At 44.8% G+C, this 24,488-nt stretch overlaps 1 protein-coding gene across 1 annotated transcript in view; it reads left to right on the top strand.

The window, feature by feature from the left end:
* Positions 1-24,488, top strand: part of SASH1 (SAM and SH3 domain containing 1) — a 233,926-nt gene that overhangs the window by 130,380 nt on the left and 79,058 nt on the right. Inside the window, exon 5 of the mRNA XM_011964815.1 lies at positions 22,794-22,834. Within this exon, the coding sequence (XP_011820205.1) occupies positions 22,794-22,834 (41 nt within the window). The remainder of the gene's footprint in view (positions 1-22,793; positions 22,835-24,488) is intronic.

The raw sequence follows: 24,488 nt of genomic DNA, 5'->3' as shown, positions 1-24,488 counted from the left end.
TGCAGCTTACGTTTGAAGGCAGGGGGATATACTAGAACAAAAATTACATATTTAAAGTCGTGGTACAGATAAAAATAAAGCAAAGAAGGGGGACCCAGAATTGGGTCACTTGACCACCATAGCTATAAGGGAGTTTAGAGAAGTGAGCATTTTTAATGGAGCACATTGCTGTCCTAAACAACATAGGATTCTTTTTTTGTTTTTTTTTTTTTGAGACGGAGTCTTGCTCTGTAGCCCAGGCTGGAGTGCAGTGGCGCGATCTCGGCTCACTGCAAGCTCCGCCTCCCGGGTTCACGCCATTCTCCTGCCTCAGCCTCCCTAGTAGCTGGGACTACAGGCGCCTGCCACCATGCCCGGCTAATTTTTTGTATTTTTAGTAGAGACAGGTTTCACTGTGTTAGCCAGGATGGTCTTGATCTCCTGACCTCATGATCTGCCCGCCTCAGCCTCCCAAAGTGTTGGGATTACAGGCGTGAGCCACCGCGCCCGGCCAGGGTTCTTTTCTTTTCTTTTCTTTTTTTTTTTTTTGAGATGGCATCTCGCTCTGTTGCCCAGGCTGGAGTGCAATGGCGCATCTTGGCTCATTGCAAGCTCTGCCTCCCAGGTTCACACCATTCTCCTGCCTCAGCCTCCCGAGTAGCTGGGACTGCAGGTGCCCACCACCACGCCTGGCTAATTTTTTTGTATTTTTAGTAGAGACGGAGTTTCACCGTGTTAGCCAGGATGATCTCGATCTCCCGACCTCGTGATCTGCCCGCCTTGGCCTCCCAAAGTGCTGGGATTACAGGCGTGAGCCACTGTGCCCCGCTCAGTGTTCTTTTCTTAAGGGAAGAGGGTGAATAGACATTGTATAGGAGACTAGCAGTATTTTCTACGAAAAGTTAAACTTTTATTTGTATACATGTAAACAAAGGAATCTGAAAATTGCCTAGATGTCTGACAAATAAGCTGTGTGTCAAGATTTTTTATTGTCATTACATCCAAGGAAGCCAACTGTAGGGAGGGCCACCTGGCTATTTCGTAATATGTTTATGGAGGAAATCTTCATGGGGTAGTTTATATAGACTAAAAATTGAAAAGGCATAAGCAGATAATAGTAGGTGATGTTTATTGAGTTCTTATTAAGTGCCAGGAACTGAGCTAAGCACTTAACATTGATGCATTTAATACAAAAACCCTATGAGATGACAAATGGAATGATTCCCATTTACAAATGCAAAACTAAAGGACAGAGGTAAGTTGCCCAGGACCACACAGTTACTAAGGAGCAGTACACAGATTTGGTCCCGGTTCAGAACCCATAACCCTAACCACAGAGCTATAATTCCGAAGTCCTTAGAATGCGTTGCTTATGCAAATACAGAGGCTAGTGGCAAATCGTGTTCGTTAGCGTCAAATAAATAGCAGCAGTTAAAACCTACCCTTCAGAGTTCCCTTGAAAATAGGAGCAAATTCTACCCTCATCCAGATATAAGCTGGGTCCTGGTTATTTATCTGTAGAGGCAGGAAGGTCCAAAATAAATCTCAAAACTTCACCTTAGCCAATATTTATAACGTCTTTTCTACTAAGTCTTTCACTGGAGTTGAACAGTCACTGATTTAGTTTCACTTTTTTTCATTATCTGTGGCTACACTTGAACTATTTTATGGTGAAAAAGTCCAAAAATGTATAGCATGATGGAAAAGGAAGGTAAATAAAAGGAGAGAAGGCTAATAGAGCAGTGTTCTGTGGTTAAATAAAGAGGATCGAATATAGTTTATAAATGTTCTATGCGGACACTTAACTCTCCTTGGACAATGCTTTACTCTCAGGTATGTTTTATCTGGCAAGCTGATTACTCTTTTGATTATGTCAGCTTTCCTTTTTTCCCTCTCAAAGATCTTTGTCTTCACCCTCTTTCCTCTGACTGCAGGGAAGAAGCCCCAGCACACACGTGCCTGTTGCAGTCCCTCCAACTCCCTGTTTTGGATCATCTGCTGCTCTCTGGATTGCTTGCATCTCTGATCTGATCTTCTCCTCCTCCTCCTCCTCCTCTTCCTCCTCCTACTCCTTCTCTTCTTCCTCTTCTTCTTCCTCCTCTTCTTCCTCTTTGTCCTCCTCCTCTTCCTCTCCTCCTCCTCCTCATCCTCCTCATCCTCCTCCTCCTCTGTGGTCTGCCATCCACCTACCTGGCCATCTTAGCCCTTGCTACATGCTCCCTAGGCAGAGCAAAAGCTGCTGCAGTTTCTCAACAGGCCCTATTCTCCCATGGCATGCTGAGCCTCGGAAATGCTGCTCCTTCAGTGGGATGCTCTGTCTCCCACTCTCTCACCATCATCCCCCACCGCCCGCCCTCTGACCTTTCCCTGGGCAAGCTCCACTCAATCTTAAGACCTCAGCTCTGGAGTTGGCCTCTCCCAGAATTCTCCCCTAATCCATAGACTTGAGGTGAAGTGGCCTGCTACTTGGCCTCTATACCCCTTGGACTCTCCTGCTCCTGTTGCAGTGGAGAGAGAGAGAGAGAGAGTGTGTGTGTGTGTGTGTGTGTGTGTGTGTGTGTGTGTGTGTGTGTGTGTGTTTTGTCACCTTCCACCCTGAACTTCTGGAGCCCTAGATCTTTTGCTTTTCTCCTGACAGACAGAAGATATTCCATAATGTTGAATGAATCAATTGAGTGACTGAGCATGCACAAACATGCTTAGGTCTTCTTTACTCTAGAAAAATCTTCTTGCCATTCTTCCAGACTCTATTTCTGTTTCTCTCTTTCCCTAATTGCTAAACTTCTCCCATGAAGCCCGGCTCCAGTCTTCATTCCCTGATGAAATGTTATTTCAGAGGCCAATGGCTTTATAGGAACCTAACCAGAGACCTCTCCCCACGTGCAGTCCCTGTTGCATTGGGTCCTGCTGACTTTTCCTCAGGTCGCATTTCTCTCATCTCCCTTGGTGGCTGCGACTTTGCCACCAAGTTTCGAGTTTTTCCTCCTTTATGTGCACTCTGTGCAGCTCTGCCCACCCCTTACTGTGAGTGCACCCCAGGCTTTTTACCCAGCCTGTGAGCTCTCCAAAGGCTCTTACCTGTGCCCATGGCTTTGAGCTCTTTAGGTACCCATTGTAGATTTAACTCTCTAGCTCTGACCTTTGCAATCTGGTAGCTTGCCTATTACAGCCTCTTGCTGAAAAATGCCTGCTCACTAACATCTCAGCCACCCAAACTGCCCATTCATATAACATAATTCACCACTTCCTCTTGACCCTTCTCTAACCACCTGCTCTTTGTCCATACTTCCTTCTCTGTATCCTTGAGTAACTTTTCTGCCCTTCACCCGGGGTTTTTCATCGTGATGTCCTGCTTTTTTTCCTTGACCCCAGATTGTCAACTGCCAAATCCTGTTTTTCAACTTCTATAACTTTTCCTTTGTTTCCCTCTGTTTTAGTCCATTTTGTGTTGCTATAGTAGAATACCTGAGACTGGTTAATTTCATTTCTTTTCTTTTCTTTTTTTTGAGACAGAGTCTTGCTCTGTCACCCAGGCTGGAGTGTGGTGGCACAGTCTTGGCTCACTGCAACCTCCACCTCCTGAGTTCAAGTGATTCTCCTGCCTCAGCCTCTCTAGTAGCTGGAACTACAGGCATGTGCCACCACGCCCAACTAATTTTTTTATTTTTAGTAGAGACAGGGTTTCACCATGTTGGCCAGGCTTGTTATGAACTCCTGACCTCAAGTGATCCACCCGCCTCAGCCCCCTAAAGTGCTAGGATTACAGGTGTGAGCCACCGTGCCTGGCCGAGACTGGCTAATTTCCTTCTTTCTTTTCTTTCTTTCTTTCTTTTTTTTTTTTTTCTGACATGGAGTTTTGCTCTTGTTGCCCAGGCTGGAGTGCAATGGTGCAATCTTGGCTCACTGCAACCTCCACCCACCAGGTTTAAGTGATTCTCCTGCATCAGCCTCCCGAGTAGCTGGGATTACAGGCGTGTGCCACCAAGCCCGGCTAATTTTGTATTTTTAGCAGAGATGGGGGTTTCTCGATGTTGGTCAGCCTGGTCTGGAACTCCCGACCTCAGGTGATCCACCCGCCTCAGCCTCCCAAAGTGCTGGGATTATAGGTGTGAGCCACTGTGCCCGGCCCAAGACTGGCTAATTTCTAAAGAAAAAATGTTTATTCAGCTCAGGGTTCTGCAGCCTGGGAAGTTCAAGAGCATGGCCCTGGCTTCCGGGGAGGGCCTTCCTGTGGGGTCATAACATGGTGAAAAAAGCCAAAGGGGAAGTGGACAGCTGTGAAGAGCCAGGACCAAACAAGAAGAATAACCTCACTTCGTAACAGCCCACTCTCTCAGGAACCGATCCATTTCCACGGGAATTAATCCAGGCCCTCGAGAGTGAGAACTCACTACTGCAAGCATGGCAGTAAACCATTCATGAGGGATCTGCTCCTGTGACCCAACACCTCCTGCTAGGCCCCACCTCCCAACATCACCGCACGGGAAATCAAATTTCATCATGAGTTTCAGTGGGGACAGAAAGACCATACCTAGACTATAGCACCCTCTGTGTATTTTTAATCTGTATTGTTCCAAGTGAGACCCTTAGTGCTCTTTTCATGAACTAAAGAGCATTCCAGAAATTGCTTTTGGATTTATCTCCCTAAAATACACTCAGGTCACGTCTCATTGAGGGGATGCCCAGCTCTCCCCAGTGACATCTATAAATTAGGACCTGTCTAGGTTTTCACCTTGGTAACCAGTGCCCCTACATACATCCCTGACCCTTCTTTATTGCTGGGTCTCCCCAGCAATAACCTCATACCTTCATATAACCCCTACTCCAGCCCAGCTAGATATTATGATTACCCAAATGCCCCCTTGGCTGTCTGAATTTCATGCCTTGGAAGCATTTCCTTCCTTCAGGTCCTATTTGAAAGGCTGTTTCTCCTTGAGTGCTTTCTCAGTCTCTTCACTGTCTGTATCCTCTCCTCTCCTTGGACTCCAGTAGTATTTTCCATGGATCTGATGTCTCTTAACATACCGTAACACGTATCATATCATCATTGTTGTCAACATCATCATAACATGGTTTCTCGGGTGATGTCTATATATTGGGTACTGTGCGAATCTCTCATGATATGTTATCTCTTTTTTGTTGTTTTTTGTATAAACTCATTGAGGTATATATTGTATTTGAGACTCATTAGCTTGCCTAAATTCCCAGAGCTAGAGACACACATCTCAATCCATTCTGAGTGTCATTATAGCCTTGGAATTAAGATGCCCTGCCTGGTACCAGACTCTCTGGGTTCAAATCCAGGTTGTCTATCTTACCAGCTCTGCAACTCTTGGGCAAGTCACTTGACCTTTCTATCTATAGTTTCCACAATTATAAAATGAAGGTGATAATTGTAGTGCTTACCTCACTTACTAAGCCATAAAGAGCGTAGTAAGCGCCTGGTAATCTTGTCTGTTATCTATCTTGTCTGGCCCACATTCATGCCTTTCCTGTGGCTTGAGCCACTTGTATATTTCTCTAATCCCAGAAGAACCAACATAGCCATGAGCCCTGAGGCTGAGAGCTCAGTCTTCCGATTTTCTTCAGTGTCCAGGATAGTGGTTTGCACAGAGCAAGTGCTCATTTAGTACTTGCACTGAATTCATTGAATGCCCCTAGTTCTTTGAAATAGGGCTACAGAAGGATTGTTCCCAGGACTGGAATTTCAGAGAAGCTACCTTGAGCTTACTTGTTACCCAACATGTGTCAGTGTCTCCCCAGACTGATAGCATGAATAAAAAGTGCTTTCCGCTTGTAAATATTAACATTATAAAGACACCTGTAAATAAACATTTAACAGAATAGTAGCTTCCATAAATTGCCAAATCTTTTTCTGAGGCTTGCCCCCATTTTCTTACTGGATTCTGTTTCATAGTCTGCTTCAAGTCTCCCTAGATTTTCCTTTTCTAAAATAGAAACAACTGCTGGGCATGGTGACCTGCACCTATAGTCCTAGCTACTCGGGAGGCTGATGCAGGAAGATTGCTTGAGCTCAGGAGTTCGAGACTAACCTGGGCAACACAGCAAGACCCTGTCTCTTAAAAGAAAAAGAGAAAGAAAGGAAGAAAGAACAGACTACATAATACCTTCAGTTGAAGGTACAATACCGAGAAACTCATACATAATATTGTGATTTAGAAAATCATGCTGTGGAATTATCAGTCCTCCTTTGGAAGTAGACCAGATTCAGTGAAAAGGGCCGATGAGGTCTGTGAGTTTAGGAAATCCAGGTCAAGCCACGTCCCCTGGTGCTGACATGAATGCATTCTGTCTCCACATCCTGTTTGTGGCGGGGCTATGGTGTAGGGTGGGGACACCCATGTTTTCCCCTGGGGAATGTGTGTGTGCGCCCTGCACCTGGGGCTTTTGTCTGTATATGGGAGTGAGGACGTCACGCAGAGACATGCCCTTCAGAGTGGGTCTCGGGGTGCTTCTGCCCCACGGAGGTGGATGTGCCCTCACTCTGTGCCTGGCGTCCTCCTAGTCCTCATGGGCTGTTAGAGCATCACCAAGATAACCAAAGGCAACTGGAGCCACCATTATTTGTTTTCTTCAGGCGCACCAGGGTGGGAAGCATAGGCAAAACAGCAAACTTAGGTTTCACAAAACAAATGGACTGGCCCAAGAGCCAGGTGTTATTATGAGAGTAGGTACCCTTCTGCCTTAATCAGTAGAGGCTGAGGGCATGAGGGCCAGGTCACTGGCCAGGAGGCTCGTCCATCTGTGACTCGTCCTCTCTGCCACTTCATCCTCTGGGCTTCATTCAGCTCCCTCGTGGGCATGGTGAGGAGTGTGAGTCAGGTGGTCTCCAGGGTCCTTCTAGCTCAGGCCATCTTTCGTTTTCTGCTCCAGTCTAAAGCATGCCCTGCACCGATCAATGTAGCTTGGACTCTGCATGTCCCACTATGTTGTAGCTGGTGTAGGCTCTGGAGCTGGACAGAATCTGAGCGTGAGTTTATGCTCTGCTAGTTGCGGAATTGGGAACAAGTTTCTATTCAATAAAGCAGGCACAAAAACAGCTGTTTTCAAGGGTGGTGCTGTGAAATGCCCAGCACACAGCCTGGCAGTGCCCACATTCTGCCGTTCCCTCCCTCACCCGCTCTGTAATGTGCGGTGCTGCCCCTGGTGAGGGCAGTGAGTCTGGTGTCTCTTCTCAGGCTCAGTAGACCGTGCCATACACACAGAGCTCATCAGTGACCATGGTTCCCTAAAATATGCCCTTCCCACATGACCTTTAGTTTCTTTTGTGATGCCTCACACGGGGGCAGCAGGGAAACAACAGCTATTTTCATAGAGCCTTTGTGGTAGCAATGTGCTGAAGTATGTGTTTGTGCAGGTCTAACCGTGTCCACACGTGTGTGTGCACGCGTGCACCATTGCACAGCATATTTGAGGGGCTCAGCATTCCAGAATGCAGGAGCTTGGGGTAGGAGCAGCTGGTCCAGAATCCTTCTCCTCAGCTGTTCCCAACTGGAAACTCCATTGCCCTTCCCTCTGTCTGGTGAGGGAGCCACCAGCCGACCCGGACACAGCTTGAGTCCGCACGTCTGTCTTGTGTCCTTTGCTGGTGGCAGGCTGTGTTTGTTCTTGCTGGGATGGCTGGGGACAGGTGCTGCTGCCAGGAATTGTTTAATATATGGAGGTGACTGCTGTTTATTCTCTCTCTTGCATAAGAAGAAACAGAATATTAGGCCAAGGATAGGGTGGTGGTTGGAGGCTATCAGTAAATAAGTATCATTCCTATACTGGCAGGAAGATGGGGAGACTCACACCTACAGCTTAGTGAGTGCTCCCTGCATATCTTATTAATTCTCCTACCAAGTCTATAATGCAGATGGCATTCTACAGTTAAGGAAACCAAAGTTTAGAAAGGTCAGTGACTTAGCAAGATCACAGACCTTGAGTCAGGCAGAGCTGGATTTTGAATCCAGCTCTGTTTATCTGCAAGGGCCAGACCGCTTCTCATCTACCCAGGTACAGGTACAATCAAAGACTGGTGTGCTCAGAGAGACTGGTGATGGACCAGGCAGCTCAGGAAGTTTAATTTAATAAGCGTTTATCCAGTAGTAAGCCCTGGAAAGATGAGTAAGATAGAAAAGGTAGCTGTCCTCTTACAATCTGAAGACATGGGAAGATGCTTATAATGCAATGTGAAAACTATCAGGGCAGGGGAACTGAAGAAGGAGGGATGGTGAACCCCACTTGGGGGATAGGCATGGTGCTGAGGACCCTGTATTTTGGCATCAGTCAGGGTTCTATTTGAGAAGTAGAATGTTAAGATAGAATAAGGACTTTATTATGAGCTTTTGACCTCATGCATCACAGCCCATGCTGGCTGCACAGGCCAGGTGAGGCTGTTCCTTCTGTGTCAAGTGGTACAGCCTGAAGTCAGCAGGGTGGGCAGTTCAGCAAAAACAATGCCTGCAAAGTGAAGAGAGCAAGGACAAAGTCCAGCCTGCCAGGGCGGGCTGACACCCATGCCATCAGTCACCGTCTCCAAGCAAGGCTTCAGCTTTGCAGGTGCAGAGGGCCTGCAGGAGTTGCTGGCATCCTTCCTCAGGAGCTCCGCACATCACAGGCCCAGGACTGAGGAGCTGAGGAGGAGACCCAGCAGGAATGTGAGCGTGTGGGCCCAGCTACTGCCCCATGCCACCCCCTGACCCAGAGGACCAACAATAACAGCTAGAGCAGGGCCCCATGCCCACAGTGGTCATGAAGCATGGAAAGAAAAGAGCTACTTTCTGCGTTTCATGTAAAATCTCTCTTGTGGTCTAGGCTAACCTGGAACTATGCAGGGAAGAGAATTCTGGGAAATGTAATCCGGCTGTTCTAAAGTGTCAAGACTCCAAATCGCCACAGGTTCCCATAGGAGTGAGCACCTGAGGGCTGACTGGGGATTCTCTTCGGCAGAAGCAGAGAGGAAGGAAGTTCCTGGCGGAAGAAAGGGTGTGCAAAGCCATGGGAGCACAGCATCTTGGGGGAATAGGTGGTGGAGCCCCAGGCCTAGCTGGTGGAAGGCCTTCAGAGCCAGCTCAGGCATTTCCTGGTGATGGGCTTTGTATTTTAGATGGATCACTCTCAGCATGAGGAGGTGAGCTTTGCGCCTCCCAGGAGGCAGGGAGAACTGTGAAGGGAGGGAGAGATCTGGAAGGTCTAAAGGCCTTGTCAAGCCTTTCTTTATTCCGCTTCCACTTTCTGAATTCTTTTATCCACCGGCTGATTCATTACTTCGTCGAATCTTCAGGGAGTGTCTCCTTCAGGTCGGGAATGCTTGGTGGTCGAGACAACGCAGTCCCCAGTCTCTCATCTAAAAGCTTTGCCCAAATAAAACCTTACAAGTCAGGATAATGCTTGAAAAGTATTGGCCACTTGTTTTATTGTATTACTCCGTATTCTTTTCTGAACATCTCACTTGCAGTGTTGCTTATTTTATTTTGGAGGTGTTGGATACAAGGAGGGAATGGATAATGAAGATGGGCACTCTGATCCCCGGCCTCTCCTAGGCTAAGCCAGTGGTTCCAAGCATATCTGCACATCACAATTACCTGGAGAGCTTGTTGGAGAGACAGATCCTCAGGCCTTGCCCAGACCTAATGCATTCAATCTCCAGATGTGGAACCCTGGAGGCTTCTAAGAAGTTTCCCAGGAGACTCTTAAGCAGCCAGCTTGGCTTTATTCATCGCCACCCAGATCAGTGTCTTGTCAGCTTTAAGCTCTTGGCTTCTACTCCGCATCGTAAGCACAGGTCGAGTTGGGGGCTGTTCAGCTGATGTTGGTAGAGGTCATTTCATCATCACGGTGACCTTGGAAAGCTTCCTGGTGTCTGAATCATTTCCAGCAGGTGCTGGTGCGCTCACAGCACCCGAAGGGGAAGGACGTGAAGTAATCTGAGGGCAGGGTGAGATCAGCGAGTGGAGTGATCAAGAATGAGAGGACAGGGTCCACTTGGAGTGAGTCCAGGTGTGGAGGGCACATGGAAGTGACAGAGATGCTTGGGAATTTAAAAATGAGATCTGAGAAGATGGGAAAACTTGAGTTTCCATTTTCATAGTATTTATAACACATAAAAATGTTCCATCAGCCATGTCTGTGAAAAAATTAGAAGTGGGGCAGGGGAAGGCTGAAGTGGTTGCCACTGGTTGGACGCAGATTCAGGGCTGCCACATGTCCATGCTGCCCACTGGGAGAAGTAGGGCAGGTGGGTGGCTCCCACAGCAGTGGTCTGGAGGGGTTGCTGGTCACTGAGCTCTGCAGGGAGAGGAAGGGCCCTCCATGCCTGCAGTGCCTGCAGCCTTGGCCTTCAGGCCTGCTTCCCCTGGACTCCCCTGCTGCCCCCAGGGCAGCTGGCAGAAGAAAAGCGGCAGCCGCAGGCCCCACATCCCTCCGGGGTCCTCTGTGTCCAGGCTGCACAATGGCCTGCATGGCCAGCAGGCCTCAGGGGTGGTGAATAGGAGCCACTGTTTGTTTCCACTGAGAAAGTCCTGACCTGCTTCCGGAGCCATTGCCATGGAAACGCAAGGAGGAGGTCCTTGAATGGAGCCTCTTTCCTCCCCATCTGCCCCACTCCCTTCCCCACCCCAGGCTGAGGCTGGTGAGGACCAGCCCCCTGCTGCCTCACTTTCCCCCTAGGTTCCTGCACATTTGGTGAAAATAAAGCAGGGGACCCTCCCTGCCCATATCAGTGGGGATCAGTGACCCCATATACACGCTACCCCAGTGTGTGGCAGCCCATTCTCACAGCAGCTCTTAACCTGGGTCTGCCTCACGCAAACAGAGAGCCAGAGGGCCTTCCAGAGGGCCCCCCTCCAGCCTTAGCCACAGTTCTCTGCAGAAAAGCCTCTCTTGGACCCTATATTTATTACACATATGCAGGAAATTTTAATAAAGGAAATAGAGCAAACGAATAATTTTGCCCCATTTACAAAATAATTGGAAGCCATTTAATAGCGTAAACTGTCCAGGCGCAGTGACTCACGCCTGTAATCCAAGCACTTTGGGAGGCAGAGGCTGGTGGATTGCTTGAGCCCAGGAGTTCGAGACCAGCCTGGGCAACATGGCAAAATCCTGTCTCTACAAAAACAAATACAAAAATTAGCTGGACATGGTGGTGCATGCCTGTAGTCGCAGCTATCTGGGGGCTGAGGAGGTGGGAGGATCACCTGAGCCTGGGGAGGTTGAGGCTGCGGTGAGCTGTAATCACATCACTTCATTCCAGCCTGGCAGAGTGAGACCCAGAGTGTCTCATAACAATAATAATAATAATATAATGTAAACAAAGGTACTTTCTTTTTAGTAGGCTGCAACCCTGTTTTGTTTTATTTTATTTTACTTTTGACAATAATTTAGTAATTCTTAAGATGAAAAAAAGACCTAAGTAAAATTTAAAATTCACAGTGAGGCTATAAAGTGAAGGCATTTGTTTTTACTGGTTAGATCAAAACCAGAAGAAAAAGCAGAATTTCAAGCCCCCTCACCCCCCGTTTTTTCACTCCTTAATTTGTATGCCTACTGAAGAATCATCAAAAGTCAGAATTTGATCTGAAGCCACAGACTCCAGGGGCCACATTTCAAACTTAAATTGCACTTTCAATACCAGTAATTAGAGACACTGCAGTTTTGGCTTTGGGCTCACAGTATTGCACCAGGTACTGTGAGTACCGTGATCAGTAAGACTGGTGAACCCCTTGACTCCACGGAGCTCAAGTTTTAGTGGGAAAAACATTGGTTTGGGTGTCTGAAGAGCTGAGTTTAATCTCCAGCTCTGTGACTTACAATGGCTAATTGTGTGACCCTGGACAAGTCACTTACATAAAGACTCTAGGCCAGAGTCTCTTCGTACATACAGCAAGGCTAGTTTTTTTCAGGGTTTCCGTGAGCCTGAAATACAATGAGATTTATGAATATACTTTGGTAAGCCAGACCAATGCTTTGTGGAAGTTAGTAATTTTCGTTTCTTAACCACTAACTGCATATTCATCCATTTTTATGCTACTAATAAAGACATACCTGAGACTGGGTAGTTTATAAAGGAAAGAGGTTTAATTGACTCACAGTTCCACATGGCTGGGGAGACCTCAGGAAACTTGCAATCATAGCAGAAGGGGAAACAAACATGTCCTTCTTCACATGATGACAAGAAGGAGAAGGGTGAGTGCCCAGCAAAGGTGGAAGCCCCTTATAAAACCATCAGCTCTCAGGAGAACTCACTCACTATCGCGAGAACAGCATGAGGGTAACCGCCCCCATGATTAAATTACCTCCAACCAGGTCCCACCCCTGTAGGGGACACAGAGCCAAACAATATCAAGCTGTTACAATTATATTCACCTGCATGTAACTGACACCTGACTTCAGTGTTTAGACAATGGGGACATCTTCTCATATAGCAGGGAGTCTGGAGTTGGGCTTTCCAAGGCTTGAGCAGCTGCTCTGGGAATTATTCCCTCTCCTACTCTACCATCCTTAGTATGGAACTTTCTTCCTTACGATAAAATGATGTCTGTTCCAGGAGGGATAATGGGAAGAGCCGGGCAAAAGGCATATAGATGGAGTAAATCCTTTTTGTCATAGAAACACTAGCTTTCTTAGAAACATCTCACCATAAAGTTCTAGTATTTCTTGCCTGCCAGACACTGACACTTGGCCTCAACTAACTGCAAGGGAGTCCGAGGAAGTGAGTATTTTAGCAAGGTATACTGCTACCCCAAACAAAATTGGGACTCTGTAAGTAAGAAAGAAAATGAACTGGATATTGACATGGGAGGCAACTAGCTTGACTATTTTTATATTTCAGTAAGATCTTCTTGAGTTTTGTAAACACCTGGAAGGTATGGGCCATGTTGTGTGCAGTTTCCTCATCCATTGGCATAGAGCTTTATTATCTATACCAAGCAAACAATGAATCATTGATTGTGTATGAAACTGGTCAGTTGCTGATTCCTTTTTGTATGACCTTTCATTGCAAAAAAATAAAAAAAAAATGGGGGCTCACACCTGTAATCCCAGCACTTAGGGAGGCCAAGCTGGGAGAATTTCTTGAGGCCAGAAGTTCAAGCCCAGCCTGGACTACATAATGAGATGTCTTTACAAAAAACAAAAAATCAAGATTAGTCGGGCGCAATGGCATGCAACTGGAGTCCCAGCTGCTTGGAAGGCCAAAGCAGGAAGATTGCTTGACTCCACGGGGTAGAGGCTGCAGCGAGCCATGATTGTGCCACTGCACTCTAGCCTAGGTGATAGAGCAAGAAACTGTCTCCAAAAAAAAAATTATATATATATATACACACACACACACACACACACACACACACACACACATACACAGACACACACACACACGCCCTCTAGCATATGTCATGGGGTTATTCTGAACATTAGTTATTAACTTTGAAGGAATTGGGGAGGCATTTATAACTTTATAGTGCTGGAATAGATGCTGTTACTATCAATAGTGTTGTTAGTATCAAAGCTGGCATTCATGGAGCAATTTTATCTCAACCTCTTAGACAGTTCAGACCCATGAAGCCACAAACGAAGAAGAATATGGTCCAGATGGAAAAGAGAAGACCCACTGAGGGGTTTTTGGAAACCTCAGAGGATGACTGAATCCCATCCCAGATCTGATTCTCCCTACTTCGAGCCCACATCGCTGCTGGACTTGGATAGTCCTGGCCTTAGTGAGGCCGTGGCCCAGACACAACCAGGCCATGGGCCTCCCCTGTGGAGAGATGGTATTTGGCTGCTTTTCAGACGTGAAACTCTTTAAGTTTCTGCCAGTGACCCGCATCATTAACTTTCAGTACAAGTCACCAGTTGGTGAATGAAAGGACACAAATGTCTTTCACTGCACCTTTGTGAGGGATTTTTAGAGTCAACAGGAGTGGGCCCTGTCCTTGGCCTGGAGAGCGTGTTGGCCATTCCCGAGGTGCCAGAGAACCAACCCCTTACAAGTTAAGAAATGGAAGTACATTTGGAGAAGGACTGAGGATGCCCTGGCTCATAAGTAGAGCGGTTGGAAAAAAGGCCGCTAATAACAACTAACTTATTTTATTTAATTTGTTTAGTGCTTAGCATGTGTAGGCATGTAGTAAGTACAGTAAAAGTCACAACTCACAGAAAACTCTAAAAATTCTATGTGATCGGTAACATTATTGTCTCTATTTTGCGTAACAGGAAACTGGGAATCAGTGGGACTAAGTAACATGCCCAGAGTTAGTAATCAGTAGCGGGTAGAGCTTGGCTTTGAATGCTGGCATTTGGACTCCTGAACCCACGTTCTGAGCCATTCATTGTGCGGTGCCACTTCCTGGGTAGTGGCCTTATGACAGCATTTGAGACATCCTTCACATGGAGGTACCAGTCAGCTGCTCATGATCTCTATCACAGACAGAACAAAAGGAGTCAGGCTTGATTTGTAGCAGGAAAGATAATGTTTAGTTACCTACAACTTCCATATGTCTAATACAATTAGCAGGGGATTGAAGGATAACAAAGGTGATTGTCATTAGAACTAATGCTGCATGTCTAAATTAGCTGTCTTTCTCCTTATTTTTCTGAGCAAGATGCCCTTTTGAGACATCTTATATAGAAGGAATAGGCTGACTTAAAGTGGTTCTGATGGCAGTTGTAAATCAAAGATATACAAAGAGGGTGGGGTAGAAAAATTAAAAATTCTTCAACTCACGGTTGGAAAATTCAGATCTTTCAATGTCCTTTTAGCACCTTCAAGTGTGAGAATTTGGATTATGGGGCAAAAAGTCCTCTTTGAACCAGAATTAAAGATTAGATGGTATTACTGTTTAGAGACAACATCCACACTTCATAGCTGAAAATCCTGCCATTTCTTTTGGAGAGTTAATGATAATTGAGGTAATTGATGGACCCAAGCCATTTCCCTTGATATAAGTGCCTATACTGAAAAGCTCTGCAGCATCAATGAAAAATTATTTAGTAGACAATGTGCCATACACAGTAAGCTAAATACTGCTTAAGGAAAACAGTAGGATAATAACATGGGAATAATGGAAATAATGTGCTGAAAATCCATTGGATAGAGAGATTTTGACATCACGCTCAATCGTTATGCGTGTTGTTTTTTGTAATTCTAAAAAACATACAAATTGCTTTTATAAAGTGGGAAGTAAAAGAGAAATCCTTGTGTCCATCTCAATTATTTGAGAGAGGTTAATGATAAAATAATTTACAAGGAGGAACCTTAATGATTTGGAAACTTAGAATCTAGAATAGGAGATACATCATGGCAATGCTTGGTGGGATGAGAACAGCGAGTCCGATGGAGAAGACTAAGACAGTTTGTCAGTTTGGGACCACTCTGTGAATAGTTACAAGAAGTAACATTTCCTTGGAGCTTCCCCAGTGCCAGACACTGTGCAAAGCTCTTAACATTCACTGTTTCATGTGATCCTCTTAACAATCCATTAAGGGGTACTGTTTTTATCATCACAACTGCTCTTAGAAAGCCAGTCAAGGCTTACATTGGTGGCAGCACTGTCATTTACCCCTAGTTCTGCCTGACTCCTGAGTGTGTGTGCCGGGTCAGGCCACTGTCTTGGATTTGGTACTGCAGACACCTGCCTTAATCATTTATAAAGGTGACCTTATAACAAAAAGTCAGCAAGTCCAGGCTTGGAATAGACTGTGAAATGAAAGAAAAAACCTGTATGGGGATTGTTTTGACCGGCTTGACAAAATGTCACCCACATTGTCATTGATACTGAATATTCCTGGAGTTCTAACAATATGCCAGATTTGGGCAATAGAATTGCTTTTCTGTCTCAGCCAGTGAATTCACAAGCTAAATCATGGGGCCAAGCAAGAGAGGTGCATAGGGCGTGGAATTTAAGGAGGCAACTCACTCCCTGCACCTGCCGGATTCTGAGAGTGAGTACGTCTTACAGCTGTGTCTCTCTGGCATCATCCAAGTCCTGGCCCTGTGGCTGGAGAAAGGGTGACTCTTGAGTTTTTATGGCAACTAGTGAATTTTGTTTCTTATCTATTTCTCTTAAACAGAGAGATAGGTTTGTATGCTAAAAATATCTTTGATACCCAAAGGATAGAAAGAAATATTAAATTGAGAAATTACTTCTTTAACATGAAATGATTTGTCATGAAAGAAGCAAAATATGAAGGTACAGAGTTATCCTACTTAAGTAGGACATAAAGAAAATGAAAATCTTAACTACTTATTAACATAAGTCCTTCAACCCTTTAACCTTCCCCTGCCTCCCCCTGTATACACACAATTCAGTAGCACAGATGTGTCAGGCTCTTTTTTTGAAATGGTGGAGAAAAGGCTGCTACTGGCTTTTGGGACTGCCTTGGCAGGCCTGGGATGATGCAGGAAAAGACCCAGACATAGCAAAAGCCCAGATTCCAAATTCAGCAGGAAATCAACTAATGGAGAAGTTGATTTCCTGAGACTCAAGATTAAGGAACTCTGAAAATCCCTTAAGTACAGGTTTTCCAGTAACATATAGCATATGTTCCTTTCTTGGAAATTAGGTTATAACCACTTTCCTTTCCTTTCCTTTTCTTCTTCTTCTTCTTTTTTTTTTTCTGGATTATAATGAAATTTCTGGACAGCTCACCAAAGCCAAAACATGAAGTGTATTTTAGGAATTTCTTTATGCTTGACCATTCATTGCACTTTTCTAGTGTACTGGACTCAGTATGTAGAAATGAGATAGAGTTATCTTTGTCTGGATGTAACTTAGACTATTTGTATATAAACAGAAGAAGAAAAATGAGTTTGAGCCATGGTATTTGGCCTCCTTTCCTTCTAGAAGCAGATAGGGGGGTCTTGCAATAGCCAGATAGTCAATTCCTAAAAAGTGTTCTTGGAACTTTTAGTTCTGACACTTCCATAGACCATGGTCAGATTTGGTGTTGAAAACTTTCTATTTTTGCAAGTTCTTCTGAGTATCATTTTAGCAATTTACTTAAGAGCTGGGCCAGTATATAATGGTATCCCCTTTCTGTCTATCCCTTAAATAATAGAAAAGAGGCATCCTGTTAAAGAATGTATACAGTTTGGAATTCTGTTATACAAATGAGAAGGAGTCTGGGGAAGAGGGTGAGTTGTTGGACTCAGGAGTCAGAGACGTGGCCACCAAGCCCAGTTATGCCGTTGCCCAGCACGATTGGACCTCAAGCATGTCATCACTCCCGTCTCAGTCTCACTGATAGTCCTATTCTGTGATGGGGGGGGGGTAATGAAAGTTTTGCATTTGAGAGGTGGAATTCCATACAAGTGTAAAGAATTTCATGTTGACCTGTGTGTGTTCCTCCTCCTACTCTATGGTCTTACGAGGATCTCCACTGTAATGCAGTAGGCTCACTGGGAAAGAAAATATGGCAACCTAGAGTTTCCACTGTGTGGAGTGTGAGGCTGCAATATAATTTTTTTTTTTTTTTTTTAAGATGGAGTCTTACTTTGTCACCCAGGCTGGAGTGCAGTGGTGCGATCTCAGCTCACTGCAACCTCCACCTCCTGGGTTCAAGCGATTCTCCTGCCTCAGCCTCCTGAGTAGCCGCGATTACACCACGCCCAGCTAATTCTTGTATTTTTTGTAGACATGAGGTTTCACCATGTTGGCCAGGCTGGACTCAAACTCCTGACCTCAGGTGATCCTCCCGTCTCAGCCTCAAAGTGCTGGGATTACAGGCGTGAGCCACTGTGCCCAGCTGCAATATAATTTTTGTAAAATGGAGTGTAATAATATTCTAGCCAGAAAGGTAAAGGAACATTCTGCCTGCTTTTCCTTCTCCCACTGGCTGTTCGTCCTAAGTCTCATTGCTGGGCCTCACCTTCTCTTTCTGACCCCTAAAAATCGGGTTGGCCCAGAGCTCAGTCTTCAGAGTGTTCAGCCAGGCTCAGAGCTTAGAGTATGCGAGTCACTTACAAATTCTTATCTGCAGCTCTAGACGCGCATTTCCAACTGTTTCTTTACTGTCTCCACAGGGATGTTTAATAAGCACCGCACACTTAGCATGTCCAAAGGGGACCTCTTGTTCCCTCCCCTGCTGTTCCCCTGCCCAGCTTTCCCCATCTGGGGAAGTGAATGTTATTTCATTATTTAGGTTTCTGCTCAGATAAACCTTTTCTGTCCCATCACCTCAATTTCTCCTCACTCCTTGACTCTGCAGTCACCCTCCTTGAATCTGTCTTGTTTATTGCTATGTTCTCAGGACCTCAGAGGATGCATGACTCCTACTGAGAGGTGAATAAATAAATACTGAATGAAAGAATGAGTGAAAATGAATAACAAAGCAATTTAGCAAAGAATTTGTTAAAGACAGAGGTAGGAGGAAAGAAACTAGTTCAGTTCTGAGAATACTGTCTCTTAAATTATTAATTTTTAATGGGATTGATAAATTCCTTAATGTAGGAATTTTCTTAAGTGAATTTTGCCTTCAGGAACAGCTAAAGCAGTCTAGGGATCTTGAAGAAAAATGTTGACACTTAAGCAGGTTTGGGGTGTTAATAGTAGGAGTTACTGATGAACAAGTATTTTTGCTAAGGTTCAGTTCTGAGATGTTAAATCCAATACTTGATGATAATTATGTTTAAATGGATTTTTAAAGCACAGCAGAATATTAATTATTGCTCCCTGGTCATCAAAATTCATGCTGAAGTTCTCATCCTTTTTGCCCACTGACAATGAAAAAGATGAGTCCAAAGAGCAGATCCACCTCCAGCACCCACTGTCCTCAGGCCTGGGGCATCTGGCTGGAGGAAGGAGGTACTACCGGGAGGCCTCTTTGGAGCTGACGCCTGAGCATTATTTCTTCCACCAGGAGATCAGTAAATGGCCCCTTCCACCTGCTGCCATCCACATTTGGACTTGGGTTATATCATTGATTTTTGCTCCTGCTGGATGAATTTTAATAATCAGTCTCAGGGAGAAAGGAGATGGCATTTTGCATTGCTTCTATGCCAGCTTCTGTTTGCGGGGAGAAAGTCACTGCATCCAAATTTGTATGGTGTCATTTTCCTCCTTTGCAAATTTGATGAGTTGGGGAGCCTCGCTCTTATGAAACATGGGCTTGTTATTCTTTGGCCAGCATCTAGGTGGTGAACTTGTGAAATTTTAAAAACAAAATCCCACTCACCACAGCAAGATGAATAAAGAAACTACAGTGCCATCTGCTGGCATCCTGGGGAAATTCAAGCACTGCCTGGGCCAAGTCCAAACCAGAGGATAAAATTGTATCAAAGTGTGTGATAGTTTAAAGACAGTAGATTAAAAATAATGAAAATATTGTCAGTCATCATTTCAGAGAGGAAAATGCAATTACATTTTGGGATAATGGTGTAGCAGTGGGAGCATACATTTTTCTGCAGTGTACTTTTTGAAGTATTTTGATGACTTTCAGGGAAAGTAAAATTTCACAATTTATGTTTTCACTTATTACATCATCAGTTGTATCCTGAGGTAGTGATATTTGGTCCATAGCAATTAGGTCAAGACTTCTCTAGTCCCGGCCAGGCATGGTGGCTCATGCCTATAATCCCAGCACTTTGGGAGGCCAAGGCAGGTAGATCACCTGAGGCCAGGAGTTCAAGTCCAGCCTGGCCAACATGGTGAAACCCCATCTCTACTAAAAATACAGAAATTAGCCAGGTGTAGTGACACATCCAGGTGTAGTCCCAGGAGGGTGATGCAGGAGAATCGCTTGAACTTGGGAGGCGGAGGTTGCAGTGAGCCGAGATCGAACCACTACACTCTAGCCTGGGCAATAGAGAGAGACTCTGTGTCCAAATAAAAAGGACATCTCTAGTCCTTAGGGTGAGGAGAAAAATACATATGGGGCTCCCTGTGCCTCTGGTGGCCCCTTACAGAAAACATGTTTAACCAGCTGCAGACCCCGGCCCACTGAAGTTAGGTGGGCAGCTGAGTCCCATGACTTGAAATGCAAAGTACAACACAGTAAGATTTTTTTTAAAAATTAAGAATCTAAACTGAGCAGAAACCCTTTTTTCTTTCTAAAGGATTTCCTGCCTCAGTCCCAGCCAACTAACTTGTTCTTATTTTGCTCCCACTTCTCCCATGGCCCTGAGCACGTTACATTTGCTGCTTCTCTTCCTCATTCTTCTCCTTCTCCCCTCCCCCAGCTTTTTTGTTCCTGTCTTCCTCCATCCCTCACCTGTGGGTCCCCTTTCTTCCTGTGCATCCATGTACCTTACTTGTGCTGTTGTTCAGTACATTTTGGCTGAATGATTTAAATTTTGAAATGGCTACCTCCTAAAAGCCTTGCAGGTAAATACAGGTATTTTCATTTTTGTGTGGATAGGAGGAAGGAGAGTAGGTCCTAGCCATGTTTTGGCACAATTTGGTGATGAGATTTTCCTTACGTGTTCTGTATTCACAGCTCAGGAATAAGGGGAAATAACTAGAATTCAAATCTAGCTCTTGTCCTTTGCAGCGGTTTCTCCCCTGATTCTGTTCTTAGCTCTGATTCTCCCTTAGTTTACAATAGAAAGCTTTCAGATTTTTGTGCTGGTCACCAACAGTTCTCTGCACTCACATGTGGAGAATGGTGGTGCTTGCTGGGCATGGGCCTGCCACTCAGAAATGGCACCCAGTGGTCAGCCCACACCAGTGCAGCTACACCAAAGGATGGTGGCTTATTAAAGGCGGCTCTGCATGAAAAAGCCTCCCTCCCCTCTCTCTGGTCACCTTAGATTCTCAAGGTCCTTTTATCCAAAAGGTAGGCAGAAAATCACTTTAGGTGATTAGGATGTTCAATTCTTCTTCCTCTGAATGAGACAGTCTCATTTCAGTCACCCAGTTTGGAGGTCAGTGGTATGATCATAGCTGACTACAACCTCGAACTCCTGGGCTCAAGTAGTCCTCCTGCTGCAGCCTCCTGAGTAGCTAGAACTAGAACTATAGGTGCATGTCACTATGCCCAGTTAAACTTAAAAAAAAAAAAATTTTTTTTAAGAGATGATATCTCACTATGTTGCCCAGTCTGCTCTCCTACTGTCTCAGCCTTTCCTCTAATGTTTTCAGTGTGACTCATACCTGGCCTCCCACTTTCTTATCTTCCCAAACCTTCAGATGCAAAAATCACCTCTTCCATCTTCCTTCCTGGCGGTGAACTTGTACTGAAGATTCAGGTTTAAATCCCCCAAGTGTCTGAGTCTGTTCTGATGCAGGTGCCTTCTTTCTGGTTTCCCTTGGCTGCAAGCCCAAGGATACTGTATTTTCCTTCTGGGATTTGGACACACCTAATGAAAGATTTTGTTCCACCCTCTACTGTTTCCCCCCCCTTTTTTTTTTTTTTTTTTTTGAGAGACACAGTTTCACTCTGTCGCCCAGTCTGGAGTGCAGTGGCGCGATCTTGGCTCACTTCAACCTCTGCCTCCCAGATTCGAGCAATTCTCCTGCCTCAGCTTCCCAAGTAGCTGGGATTATGAACCTGTGCCACCAAGCCTAGCTAATTTTTGTATTTTTAGTAGACATGGGGCTTTGCCATGTTGTCCAGTCTGGTCTCAAACTCCTGACCTCAAGTGATCCGCCCCCCTCGTTCCCTTTTTGATACAACCAGTTTTAACTTTCTTTGGTTTTCCCGCTTTCTTTCTTTAAATTTTGTTTATCTTAAGTTTTTTTCTGGAGAAATGTTTAATGAACTGGTTTTGGGCTGTGTACACTTTTCAGATTATTTGGGTTAGTCTGTATCTGCCTTCACAAACTGGCAGCCAAAGGTGTTGGGGTGGCGGGGGGGAGGGGGGTCCAAATTTGATGCCCAGACATGTATTGATTGATTTGGACACATTTTTTAAAATATTGGTTTATTTGCCATCACTTAAAAATGTTAGAGCTCTCATATAAAAATACAGATTTCTGGCCGGGCACAATGGCTCACACCTGTAATCCCAGCACTTTGGGGGGCCGAGGCAGGAGGATTGCATGAGGTCAGGAGTTCCAGACCAGTCTGGTCAACATGGTGAAACCCCATCTCTACTAAAAATATAAAAATTAGCCAGGCGTGATGGTGCATACCTATAATCTCAGCTACTTGGGAGGCTGAGACAGGAGAATCGCTTGAACCCAAGGAGGCGGAGGTTGCAATGAGCTGAGATCATGCCACTGTACTCCAGCCTGGGCAATAGAGCAAGACTCTGTCTCAAAAACAAAAACAAAAACAAAATGCAGATTTCTGGCTTCTCTTTGAACATTGGAAGATTCAGCAGGATAGACATTGCACTTGCCAACTGGCAGCAACCAACTGGAGGAACTATGTACTGGCCACCCCCTCTATTAAGGGCACTCAATATCCTTGTTGTGGGTCTCTCACCCGCCTCCCTGCCCCCTTCATTTTCCTAGAGCCAACCACTGTGCTTATCTGCAGGCCCAAGTGGCATTTGTGGTGCTGAGTTTATGTTTTCATTATTATTTGCTTTCTCTTTTCCTCTTCCACAAGAGACTTCCCAATGGCAGTAACTTCACTGTATTAATAGTTCACAGAATGAAAGGCACTTCCACGATCTAGTGAAGTCTGTCTTCTTCATTTAATGTTACAGGTCTCACCTTCGAGTGAGTCTTTAATAAATGTCGGCAAATGGCACCTGAGTCTATTTCTAGGAAGTCAGCAGACGGGTAGAAAAAGCCAGTGGTAAATAGCCTGTAACAGTTTCCCTGGCTGTATTAAGTAGTATTGATGCTGGGTCAAACTAGTTAGGAGGATTTTCAGTTCTCCCATGAAAGCAAGGCTCCCTGGTAATCTGATTTGTTTTTCTTTTCTAGGAACCCTCTTCATAAATCAAACTCGGAAGACAACTCTGTAGGTCAGTACCACTTTTCTTGGTTTACCTATTTAATTATTTTAATACTTTATAGAAAACATGAACATGTGAAAATACAAAACCCACAATAATCCTTCTACTCAGAAATAAACACTGTTACGATTTTGATGTACATCTTTATTCTCCTTTTTCTAGGGGATTTTAAAAAAACATAATTGTGATCATATTCTGCATACTGTTTTATAGTTTTTAAGTTGAATACGTTATGAGCATTTTCCCATGACTGAATATTCTCTATGTTAATAGAGAAAAAATTAGAAGCAACCTAAATATCCAGCAAAGAACGAGTTGGTTAATTAACTTATGGCACATCCAATATGGTGGAATATTACGCAGACTTAAAAATTTACTGCTGCTCTAAAAATCCTGGGGTCTGTGTCCCTAATAATGTCCTTAGGATACATCTTTCAATTGGGAATTTTTTGGATCCAAGATTATGCATAATTAAGGCATTGCATATTTTATATATTCTTGATTATCAAATTCACTCTTGGTTTAGTAACAGCTATTCTGTTTGGGTCAGAGGGTGGGTGGCTGGTAGTGATTAGGGACATAAGTACTCAATCAAACCTGGCTGCCTGCCTTTGAATCTGCCAACTCAATAGCTATTACTTTGTGCAGCTCGCTTGCACCAAGCCTCAGTTTTCTCATCTGCTAGGTGGGAACAATGATGCATCATATAATTGAGTATTAAATGAAATTTGCCATTAGATAGCAAAGTGCCTGGATATAGTAGCTGAATAAATGTTAGCTATTACCATTTATTAGGCTGTATCTCTGTTTCAGAAACTTGAAAATGGGAGAAGGAAGAAGGGAATATAGCTTATAGTTAAAGAAATATATTCTCAGCCTGTTCAGTGGCTCACTTCTCTTATCCCAGGAATTTGGGAGGCCAACGAGGGAGAATTGCTTGAGCCCAGGAGTTACAGACTGACCTGAGCAACATAGCAAGATGTGCTCTCTACCAAAAATTTAAAAATTAGCTGGGCATGGCAGTATGCACCTGTAGTCCCAGCTACTTGGGAGGCTGAGATGGGCGGATCCCTTGAGCCCAAGAGTTTGAGGCTACAGTAAGCTGTGATTGCACCACTGCACTCCAGCTTGGATGAAGAGACCATGTCTCTTAAAAGGAAAATAAATAGGCTGGATATGGTGGCTCACATCTGTAATCCCAGCACTTTGGGAGGCCAAGGCGGGTCATGACGTCAGGAGTTCAAGACCAGCTGCGCCAATATGATGAAACCCCATCTCTACTAAAAATACAAAAATTAGCCGGGCGTGGTAGCTTGTGCGTATAATCCCAGCTACTCAGGAGGCTGAGGCAGGAGAATCACCTGCACTCAGGAGGCAGAAGTTGTAGTGAGCCAAGATTGCACCACTGCACTCCAGCCTGGGCGACAGAGCAAGACTTCGTCTCAACCAAAAAAAAAAAAAAAAAAAGAAAAGAAAAAGAAGAAAGAAAAGAAATATTCCTGAACTCTCCAAGAGCAAGGTTGAGTTAATAATAACTAGTCAGCTTTAACCCTGCATGTCTGACATTTGCTTCAGTGTTAAGCCCAAAGGCAGTGGGTGATACAAAACTTGCCATGGAGCTCTGTCTTTGGTGGAAAGGCTCCGGTTTCATTCCCACAGCTCT

The sequence above is a fragment of the Mandrillus leucophaeus genome, unplaced genomic scaffold (assembly GCF_000951045.1).
Source record: "Mandrillus leucophaeus isolate KB7577 unplaced genomic scaffold, Mleu.le_1.0 Scaffold708, whole genome shotgun sequence".
Classification (NCBI taxonomy): Eukaryota; Metazoa; Chordata; class Mammalia; order Primates; family Cercopithecidae; genus Mandrillus; species Mandrillus leucophaeus.
The sequence above is the reverse complement of the archived record's forward strand: the minus strand, read 5'-3'. Positions and strand labels throughout refer to the sequence as shown.